Consider the following 11978-nt stretch of genomic DNA (forward strand, 5'->3'; position numbering starts at 1 on the left):
ACTGCCCAATATTCTTTGGACCTTAAGAAATTTTCCATAAGCATGTTCCAGTGATCATAGTGACCATCAAAGCGAGGAATGGCTGGTTGAACAAAATTTTCTGCAGCCATGTGTTATCTCTTTTGCTACTGCAAATTCTCTAATTTCACTCCCTTACGTGTTTCACTCGAACCTCACGTATTTAACTCAAGCTCTGGTACCACTGTTAAACTATATATGCTTATATAGTAAAGAAGAAACAAAAGAGTATGAAAGCTTGAATATCTTTCTAGTCTGAAACTGACATACATAAGCTCATTAAATACAGCATAACATAACAGAGTGCAGCTAGAAAATAGGAACTTAAGCTATCAATCACTAAAGATATGGTAGATATATTAACAGCAAAAGTATGAGAGATATGCTGTCAACAAACTCCTTATAACTAGGAACAAGAAAAACAAACAAATAAACTTATTTCTTAACATAACTCCTTTGAAGTTAAACACAATTCAGAATGTCAAAGTCAGAATTTGATTAATGAAAATTTTGATTCATTTTGAAATAACTTTGTGTGCCTTTCTTGTCAAAAGGCTTCTATACGTTGGTGATATGGTATAACCTTTTAGCTATGCCTTGCTTTTACGAAAGCTAACTAAATTGACCCCCCCTTTCTACATATAAACACGAACATGTTTGAGCTTTAGGATGTTTCTGGGGAGAAAGAACCCTAATGTACCTACTGTTATCTGTCTTACAAATTTTCAGACATTTAGCTGGTAATGGAAAGAAAGATATATTGTTTTGGGATGACAGCATATTTGATACCATATGCTAGATTTAATATGCTTTGTCTTTAAGATTATAGATCAGCATAACTCAACTACTCTGGTCTCACAGCATATTTGATACAAAAGCCAGATTATATAGATCAGATTCATTACAGTTAGAACAAGTTCAATTCTCAATCAATAATCATATGAGTGAATGTTGAACCTGAAATCTTTTTGCTCTAGGGTCTCAATTTTAATTACTAGGCTTAAAACCATGGCTACGTAGTAGCAATTTCATTTTGTTTTTCTTTTCCCTTTTTGCCAATGATATTATGATAATAACATTATATATTACAATGAAATTAAAAAGACTTCAAACTCAACACAATTAGAAATTAATTATCCAAGTCCAAACCCATTGAGAAGAACTCATAATGGGTGTGTATAATTATTTGATTACAAGCAGCGGAAAGAGCGATTGAACTTGAAATCTTTTAATCGTAAGACAACACTCATTATTTGTGCAATTTCATCTTTATTTAAAAGTAACCAATTCAAGTTTAATTCATCTCTATGTTTCAAAATCTACCAATAACTAAATACTTTTAGCCATTGATCATAAAATTATAAATTTGTTTTTTAGGTACTTTCAATATTTTAAATAAATTTTACTTTGATCTTCGATATTTAAAATATAATTATACTTCTTGAATTATTATATTTTAAAATTAGTTAGTGCCTTAAACTCTTGTACATTTCACGATATTAGTGTCATAATCAATATGGCTAATTTTCAAACCTAGAATCAAAGTGTATCTTAGAGCAAATATTAAAAAGTTCTCTTTGCAATTAAAGTGTATCCCTTTCTTTTGTTTTTTTTTTTTTTGTCAACAACTCAGAAGCATAGTCCTTTCCGCGAGCTATGCTCCTGAAGCGACCTATTTGAATTTTTAACAGGCGGGACCCACATTTTCAAAAAGGTCCAAAAAGCGCCGGGTGCCCAACGGCTCTCTCCTACCTACATAACATAAACGCAAAGGTAGCCGTTAGAGAAAAAACCCTGATTAGTCATTTGAAAAATAATCAACTGCAATACAGTAAATCCTCGATCCACTCTTACCAAACAGCAGAAGAATCAAAACCAAAAAGCTCTTTCCATTTCTCTCTTTTCAACTTTCTTTCGATCGATCAAAGCTCCCCAGTTAAAGGAGGCAAAAAAGGAACCAAGCTACTTTCTCTCGGCTAAGAAATCAGTCTGTAAGTGCAATTTTTCAGTGTTTCCATTCAGAAGTTGTAAATTTTCAAATTATATTCTTATCTGAAACTCGAAATGATTGATTTTGATGTGCTAATTGCTAATAAATCTGTATTCTTCATGCAGGTTTAAAGCAAAATGATGTCACTGACTCCAGATCAGTTTAGGAAAGTGGGGTTGGGGGTAACCCCATCTCCATCTCCCTTCCTCACACCACGGCCAGAGAGGCGCCGCCCTGATTCGAGGATGGCAGAGTGGAACTGCAATCGTCAGGACAGAGATAAAGAGGTTAATATTCAAGTTCTGCTCCGATGCAGGTATTACTGGATTTTCAATTCGTTACTGGTCCTAAATTTTTAATTTACAACCATTGATTCATTGAACTTGATTTAGATAATTGTGCTGTATAATAAGGAAAAATCCAACTACTTTATACTCTTTTGTAATTCAATATAAGGCCACTAAGTGACGAAGAGCAAAGGACGAACGTTCCCAAAGTGATTTCATGTAATGAACATAAAAGAGAAGTCACTGTTTTGCAAAGTGTAGCTAACAAGCAAGTAGATAGAGTCTTTACTTTTGACAAGGTACGACTCTTTATAAGGTTTTTATATTTGAGACTATTTATATCATATGATCCTCTACAAAGCTTAACTCAATTTTTCATTTTACCTTAAAATGTTGGGTAGGTGTTTGGACCTAAAGCACAACAAAGATCAATATATGATCAAGCCATTATACCAATTGTTAATGAGGTTCTTGACGGTTTCAACTGCACAGTCTTTGCATATGGGCAGACGGGTACTGGAAAAACATATACAATGGAGGGTGGAATGAGAAATAAGGTAAAGGGATATGCGGTTATATATATATATTTTTTAAATCTAGTTTCAAAAAATAAAATATAATACATGTGAATATAGGGTGGGGATTTGCCTGCTGAGGCCGGTGTTATTCCACGAGCTGTTCGCCAAATTTTTGATACACTAGAGGCTCAAAATGCTGATTATAGCATGAAAGTTACATTTTTGGAATTGTACAATGAAGAAATAACTGATTTGCTAGCTCCAGAAGACAACGTGAGATCTACAGAAGATAGGCAAAAGAAACCCATTTCTTTGATGGAGGATGGGAAGGGTTGTGTGGTTGTTAGAGGCCTTGAAGAAGAAGCTGTATATAGTGCAAATGAAATTTACAGTCTATTAGAACGAGGAGCTTCTAAAAGGCGTACAGCAGATACTTTATTAAACAAACGGAGCAGGTCGATGTCGTCTGTAGTTATTTATTTTGATAATGCTATTAAACCATGGATGAGTCTTTTACTGAATTCATTTCATTTCTATTGCAGTCGTTCTCACTCTGTCTTTTCTATTACTGTCCATGTAAAAGAAGCTACTGTTGGAGATGAAGATGTTATCAAGTGTGGCAAGCTCAATCTTGTTGACTTGGCAGGATCAGAAAATATTTCTCGTTCAGGTGCAAGAGAGGTATAATAATATCTAGTAATGGATACAGTCCAATAGGTAGGTGGGTTAAAAATTAGCTTAAATCAAAATTTTAGTCCCAATTTCCACTTGGGAGCTGGCCTCTGAAATGTCTTGTTAAGGTTAGGTATCGTATTATTGCTTGACAATCATTTGCTCTCTGTATCAGCCATTTGAAGTTAAGAAAGTGCTCCATCTTATAGGATTAAGACATACTAGAAATTTTGCCTGGAGTGAAGCTACTGAGTTCTAATTACGAATACTAAGCTTGTTGCTTAGGTTGTGCTGATTTTCTAATAAATTTGAATTAATTATTTAATCTAAGACTATATTGCTCACCATCACTTTAAGGATCCAACTCAAGTCTTAGATTTGGTTAAATGGACAGTAGGCCTATAAGGCACAAGTTTAACGCAGTGTCTTTCATTTTCTTAATATTAGCGGAAGCCTTCACCCCTGGTTGAATATAGACGGAAAAGCTTTTCCTTTTCAATTGGAAGAAGTTGTTTAATAGGCATTGCCAAACTTTTCTTCAGATTAGAGAGTGCTAGCTTAGTTTTTTTTTTTTTTGGATGTCATCTACATTTTTCTAATTTGTTCAGGTCCAACATCAAAATTCCAAATTTGAGACTGTATTTTGTTTTTCACATGTTTGAAGAATATCAAATAAATAATGTCCTGTATTTGGTTTTAGCTTTTTGATAGATTGGAGCAAGTACCAAAATTTGATAAAAATTTCAAATCAAATTTCAGGGACGCGCAAGAGAAGCAGGAGAGATAAACAAGAGCTTACTAACTCTAGGACGTGTTATAAATGCACTTGTGGAACATTCAGCCCATATACCTTACAGGTTCATCTCAATACTTTTTCTATCCAACTCTCTACTGGTTTGGTTATTGTTTGCAAGTCCTGTTTTCTTCCTAATAATTTTCCCCTTGTTTCTATATTTCAATGCAGGGATAGTAAGTTGACAAGGCTATTAAGAGACTCTTTGGGAGGAAAGACTAAAACCTGCATCATTGCTACAATTTCTCCTTCTGCTCATTCTTTGGAAGAAACGCTAAGCACACTAGATTATGCTCACCGTGCTAAAAACATAAAAAACAAACCAGAGGTTTGTCTGGCTCTCCGTCTTCGTTATAATTTTTTGTTTGGTTCTTTTTTATTAATTTGTACCAACGACATAAATTATCTTGCAGGCAAACCAAAAATTGTCGAAGGCTGTGCTGCTCAAGGATCTGTACTTGGAAATTGAGAGAATGAAAGAAGGTATGAGATGCAGTAGCATTTTCATATTGTTGTATTGCTAATAGCAAAGAGAGATTGTTTTTAACAAATTAAATTTATGCAGATGTGAGAGCAGCAAGGGATAAAAATGGTGTTTATGTTCCGCATGACAGATTTGTCCAGGAAGAGGCTGAAAAGAAGGTGGATATTTACTTTGAATTATATGTTTTCGTTATTAGAGCTTGTACGTACTTATTTTTAGTACTTTTTGGCCTAAATAAAACTAATTGGTTGGCGTACTGAAGCTCTAGTCAGAATTGATGCCTCTTCTTTTCAGTCTGAATTTTTCAGCTGTGTTCTATCCCTTTTACTTAGCTTCATTTGTTTGAACTCCAAATGATTCTGTAACCACATGCAGGCTAGAAATGAGAAGATAGAGCAGTTGGAGAATGATCTCAACCTCAGCGAGAAGGTATAACTTGCACCTCTCTTTTTACCCTTCTAATTATGATTGTAGAACCCAATTGATATCCTTCCACCTTGATGCAGCAAGTTGATAAGTTCCGTGAGCTATATCTCACTGAGCAGGAGCAGAAACTTGGCATAGAAAGTGAGCTGAAGGGTTGTAAGGTAATTGTAATTCAAAAATTCGATTGTGTTAGGAAGCTTCTTGCATACATGCATCTAACACTATCAATCTTGTTTTTCTACTTTTTTCAGTTGAATCTAGAGAAAAGTAACAAGGAACTGCTTGACCTCCAAGAGAAACACGAGGTGGCTATTTCAACACTGAAGGAGAAGGAATTCATCATCTCCAAGCTATTATGCTCAGGTTAATCAACCGACTAACCATGTCTGATATCTAGTGCATATTCTTTCCAGCCTTGTTCATAACATTTATCATTATGTAAACAGAAAAGTCTTTAATTGAACGAGCAAAGGAGTTGCGCAGTGATTTACAAACTGCCTCAGAAGACATAACTTCATTGTTTACAAGATTAGGTATGAATGAATCTATCTTATTATACCTTGAATCAATTTTAATCTGCATCTTGATGTGTTTTAGTTCAGAAGGTTTTTAACAATTTGCTGCAGATGAAAATGATCTAGAGCATGCTCAAAAGTAAATTAAAAGAAATATTGTTGAAAAAGTTTATGGTATAGACAAAAAATAATTTCATAAACAAATTGAAAATATAGCTTGAATTAATTGAAGTCCCAATATTTTCTTGCTGTGACTTTTTAACCTTCTTCAATTAATGAGAAATTAAGGGTGCGTTTACTTACAGAAAACAATTTTCTGTTTTCTATCTTAGAAAATGAAAACTAGAAAACACAAAATGGAAAATACGTTCACTTGATAATAACAAAAAATCATATTTTAATTTAACTTCACAAACATTATTTATAACTTTCATAATATAAAATAAATTTAGAAATTTTTTATGTAAAATTTTTTAAATTTTTATTATTGATTATTTATAATAATAATATCATTTTCTATCATTTTGTAATTTTTTAAAAAATAAAGGATATTATGCATTTGTAATAATAAAATTAATTATTTATTAAAGCATAATATAAATTTTTATTTTATTTAACTATTTTTATTTTTTCAAATGAAAATATTTTATAGAAAAAATTATTTACAGATATTATAATTTTAAATATGAACATGTTATTTTTTAAAAGTGAAAAACAATTGGAAAACATGTCTTTTGTTATAAAGTTGTTTTCCAAATTTTAATTAAATTTAGGAAAACTGTTTTCTAGTTTTCCAAATAGAAAACTGATTCATTTAAACACAAAACTCTATTTTTCAATTTTTTTAAAAAACTATTCTAGAAAACTACTCCAGTTTTCTAGAACTGAAGACACCCTAAACTTTCCTATACTCTTTCCTCTATAATTTGTACCCCTCAATATCAACGAAATGGACCTTAACATTTACAATTTCTGGTGCAATTTGCGTACAGCTGCATGTTCAAATTTAACATTTTAACCATCTTGTTTTGGGTTAAAAGTTGCATTCTTGGCTTTTGATTTTTCAAGTAATTAAAAAAAATTAAAATTTCTCTTTGTTTATGCTTTTTTTTTTCTACCTCTTTATCAACAAAAAAAATTTCATGTTGTTTATAAAGTGTATGTTAATTGAAGTATTTGTTTTGAGTTAAGAAGTGCAAATTCTAATGAATAAAGTTCTGAGAGAAGTAAATAATGTAAATAATGCTTCCCTGTACTATCTGGACTCAGCAATAAAATGTTCTATTCCTTACAGATCAGAAAGACAAGATGGAAGCAGAGAATCAAAGACAGATTTTGAACTTTGGTTCTCATTTGGATCAGAGTATAAAAGACCTGCACAAGACCATTCTAGGTTCAATTTCTCAACAGCAGCAACAAATAAGATGCATGGAAGAACATGCCGGATCATTCCTTGCAAGTAAATCTGATGTAAGACACATAACTTTTGCATTTTATCTCCTTTTGGCTCCAACTTTATTATGGGCTGCTGATATATCTCATTGATAAATATCCATTACAACTACAGGCAACAGAAATGTTGGAAGCAAGAATTAAAAAAATGGCCGAGACACATTCATCAGGTGTAGCAGCTTTGAAGGAACTTGCCAATACAATGCAAAGGAAAGCTTCCTCTGACCTAGAGCATATGAATGTTACCGTCTCATCTCAAACCATGGCGGTGGAGCATGTATGTGATCACAGGAAACTAATTGTTTTTCTAAAATTGATATGATAGTGAAAGATCCAGAGTGACTGTGTTCTGCCTTGACAGTTTCTTGCCACTGCTGTATCTGAGGCCAAGGAGGTTATTGAAGACATTCAGAATTCGCTTAATGAGCAAAAACAACTATTAGCTCTATCCGTTCAAAAACAAGAGGAGGTGTTTGTCTTATTTTCTCAAGGTTTCATTTCTGCCTCTACTTGAAAACTTTTATCTAACTTTCCTTAACCTGTGGAAATCAATAGGGATTAAAACGAACTTTGACTTCTTCCCAAGTAATATCAAAGGCAACAATGGACTTTTTCAGTGACCTCCATTGTCAGGCATCAAAGGTCATGACAGCTCTTCGGGAAAGCCAAATCAAAAAAATCAACCAGTTGGCTGATTTTGAGAAAATGTTTAAGGTGAGTGCTATCTATGGAGGTACAAGATACATGATAATATTATATTGACATAGAGGAGACAAGTTTCATGAACTTTTTGGTTTTTCACTTTGGTGAAACAGGAAGAAGCTGCTAGAGAGGAAAAACAAGCATTAGAAAATATTACAAATATATTAGCAGCATTGACATCAAGGAAGACGGCTATGGTTAGTTGCAATCTTTAGGCTATTTTCATTCCAAGTTTTACCAATTTCTAAATACCTTATGCTTGTCATTTTATATTGCCTATTATTATTAGGTATCAGAGGCATCAAGGAATATCCAGGACTTAAGCATACAGGAGACTAGGAGATTTCAACAAGAGATGTCCAGCATCCAGCAAGTTTCCACTGATGCTGAGGAGGAAATAAGTAGATATGTAGAAAAAGTGGAAACACATTTCATAGAAGACACATTTTCGGTGGCTGAATCAAGGGCTGTTATGGAAAATATCCTCCAAGAATGGTATGCCTTCTTAACTGATTATGTTTTTTAAGAGAAGTATATGGCCAGAGCAATTTTGTCAAAAGTTTCGTCTTTATAAGCTTATCTGAAATGCTCATTTTTCATTATCAATGCTTTTCATGGTATATAGCTCAAAGAGGGTGGACTACTCTTGCCAACAATGGGAAAATGCTCAATCATACATAAATAATCTCAATAAGAGCAGTGTTCTGGAGATAGAATCTAATGTGAAGTAAGCTATCTTTCCCTATTCTTTTTGAATTTTTCCTTCTTATCTCTCTCCCCTTTCGAAACTTTAATAGAACTAGGAGAGTGACAAAACACAATCTATCAGAACTCACATGAAACCCGATCAAATGAGGGACAACTCAAATTAAAATGAGTGTTACTTGAGAAAATTTTTTTGGATAGAGATTAATAAAAAAAGTCATTTACCTGGTTGCACATGATTACAAGTTTCATTCCATATTTAATCTTTAGAAAATTATACTTGTTAAAGAATTTATTTTCAAACAAATTATACCACAGGTGACTTGATCTAAAACCTGCAATTTCAGCTAAATTTAATATAATAGACAACTGAAGTGACCCAAATCTGCCTGCCAATGTTTGCCACCTTCCTTGTGTTCATTCGTGTTTTTTACGCCACGCCACTGGCTAAAAATGTTTCTTCTGCAGGGAAAATATAAGCGCAAATAATGTTGCACATGAAGAATTTTTATCAGAATCCTCTTCCATGGATACAGAATTTGACTCTAGAACTCGCGATACATTGGCTGCTGTTGATGGTATTTTTTAACTCCTACTATTGCATTGTACTATTGCATTCAATTTGCACTTTTATTAAAGTTAAAATCTTTTACTTGGTAGATTCACTAATGCGAGACCAAGAAAGTAAGAAGGAAATCGAATCCATCACTACACTATGCTTAGATCAGCTCAAGTCAATACAAGAGAACCATAGTCAAAGCATAGCAAATATCAGAAGCACCGCAGAAAAGTGCCTCACAGAAGATTATTTGGTAAGCTGACTTTTATTGAACACGTTTAGGGGAGTCTACACTAAGTGTTGTCGTTTTTAAAATGCTGTATATATGTTTTTTCTGCCTAACAAAGGGTAAATATTAGTATAATTTATGGTGAAGAATTGAGGCTTTGCATTTTCAATAATTTTCTTCTTTTTATCATCTTGAGATATGTTTCCAGCATTAGTTGTATAATTGTATAACAAAGGGTAAACAGATAGTTGTATAATTATGCACAGGTTGATCAGAACAGTGGCTCAACACCTAAAAGGCGAGTTATACCAGTTCCCAGCTTGGCCTCCATTGAGGAGATGAGAACACCTAGTTATGAAAATCTAGAAGATGAGAAGAAGAATTCTGTTAACAAATCATCAAAATGGGGCCATACTGAGAGCAAAATCCCACTGCTTCAAGTAGCAGCATCACCTAATAGAGCTCCTTTTGCTGATCTTAACTGAAACTGAAATGGAACATCAGGTTTTAAAAATTTTACACATTGCATGGAAACCAGAGAAGGACAAGTTGGTAGTTGTAGTGAATAGAGATGCTCATCAACTGATGAGAGAAATTAAATCTATCTTAGATTATTAAATGGGATATATATAACTGATGATGGAAAATTTTGAGATGATGCCATTTGCTCATCCAGAATTGGTAGAATTGGTTAGATTAGTTTTTAGATTCTCTGTATTCTATGTTCTTATATGGTTTTAGACTCTATGTATTCTATATCATTGTATTTCTAACTTTAGATTGATTGTGTTTGGAATAAAGTGAAGATGAAAATTTCGATTTTCATATCTTAAGTGTATCATTTTAGTTCATATTGTTTAATGCAAGACTCGTTTTGAATATTGGGAGAAAAGACCCAAGTGAAGAATTGCATTGCCATTAGACTAAGAGTATTTTTATGTTTTCAAGTGACAGACTTGTAATATCTGATTGTTTATGAACTTTATTATTTCTGGAAAAATTTAATTCTCACCTAATTAATTTTGTAGATCTTAAACTTGCTGAAAAAAAAAAGGAATATGAGAAGAAAGAAATGCAAATTTTTTTTAAAAAGAAAGAAAAAGTTCAATTCTATTTATTGTACATGCAAAATCTCACATAATTAAAATTATTTGATGTGATGAAATTGTTTAGCATGTTGAATATTTTATATTGATTGATTAGGATTGTTTTAATCGGAATAAATCATGTAAAATTCAATTCTATTTCATCATTACCAATTTGATGAGATTGAAATATGTTTAAGGTTTTGAGATGGAAATTTTAAAATTTGAATCTCGGTGTCCACTCATAAATGTTAAAATCATGCCTTTTAAAAAAATATTTTTGATATGGTTTGGTTGGTCTTCTTACGAGTAAGTTCGGTTGTGGATTTATACCGAAATTTTTATTAGTTTGATTAGATTTTATAATTAGATTTTATAAAAACCAATCAATTTGCACACCAAAGTATAATCTAATAGTAAGTGCATATACGACTCGGCAATAGATTCGGGTTTAAATCTTCCCTCTCCCAATACTCAAAAAAAAAAAAAAAAAAAAAAAAAAAAACCAATTAGTTAGATTAATCTAAAAAAATCAAAATGATCTAAAAAATCAATTAAACCGAATCGAGCTGATTCAATTCTGATATCAATTTCACTTTTAAAATTTTCGGTTTGAATTGAACGGACCATTTATAGGTGTTTAGGTTATTAGATTTTTTTTTTTCTTTTAGAAGAGTTAATTTCTAAAGCTAAAAATGGAAACATATATTAAGATTTTATTCGATAATGTGTTTATATTAGTATTTAGATATTGAAAGAGTGAATTATAAAACATTAGTTTCCTTAAAATTTAGTTAAATGCTTTTTTTTTTTAAATTGTTATAACATCTATTATTACAGTTAATATTATCGAGTATGATTAAATCAAAATCAACCCCAAACAATTTGAAATCACCTGCTGATAATTTCCATAGTTAGTTGTAACTCAATTGGCATTCAAAAAAATATCTTGCCAATCCTACGTTTCAGATTCGATACTCTCTTTTATTTCCAAGAAAATTAAGTGTTCAAACTTCAATGGAAAAGTGTGAACTCCACTTGACCAATCATACGTTCGTTGTAAATTGTTGGCTAAATGCCAATATTAATATAGTTTGAAATGTCAAACTTACAGAGTTCTTTTTGCAATCTTGACCAACCACTCAATTTTTCTTTTTTTGATTTGTTAGGTTGCACCAAACCTTACTTATTTGACGTTCCTTTTGGCTAAACTTCCAATTTCTAGTTGTGGATTTATATTGTTGCTTTGCATGCTTTTCCACGTGTCAAATGCGTAGTAAAATCGTTTTTGAAAATCATATAAGAGCTATTCAATTTAATTTCACCTTTTTATAACCACCGATCATAATAAAAATTTTGACTGATCTAAATAAAATTGCTGCTATTACATATTTTGGTCCATTTAGACCTGAATAATATCATTTGGAAATAAATTTCATTCTTCATCCATGCATATCCAATAACGGATAAGAACAGAGACCAAAGCTAAATTTACTTTCACATTTATTTATTTATTTATTTTCCTCAAAATTGCTTTCACATT

General features: G+C 32.1%; 1 protein-coding gene across 1 annotated transcript; it reads left to right on the plus strand.

Annotated features, from left to right (window-relative positions):
* The first annotated feature begins 1798 nt into the window (after positions 1–1798).
* LOC105636254 (ATP binding microtubule motor family protein) lies at positions 1799–10177 on the plus strand. Its single transcript, XM_012219484.3, has 24 exons — positions 1799–2009; positions 2134–2324; positions 2465–2594; positions 2697–2852; positions 2931–3268; positions 3356–3494; positions 4245–4342; positions 4450–4606; positions 4692–4761; positions 4844–4920; positions 5138–5191; positions 5269–5349; positions 5440–5551; positions 5635–5721; positions 6998–7173; positions 7271–7432; positions 7517–7624; positions 7711–7869; positions 7971–8054; positions 8147–8352; positions 8483–8584; positions 9031–9140; positions 9223–9374; positions 9617–10177. Exons 2-24 carry the CDS (start codon positions 2146–2148, stop codon positions 9833–9835), a joined length of 3156 nt encoding a protein of 1051 aa, XP_012074874.1. The 5' UTR covers positions 1799–2009; positions 2134–2145; the 3' UTR covers positions 9836–10177.
* Positions 10178–11978: the final 1801 nt, after the last annotated feature.

Source organism: Jatropha curcas, chromosome 2, assembly GCF_041381405.1.
Source record: "Jatropha curcas cultivar XTBG-Jc1 chromosome 2, XTBG_Jcur_1.0, whole genome shotgun sequence".
Taxonomy (NCBI): domain Eukaryota; kingdom Viridiplantae; phylum Streptophyta; class Magnoliopsida; order Malpighiales; family Euphorbiaceae; genus Jatropha; species Jatropha curcas.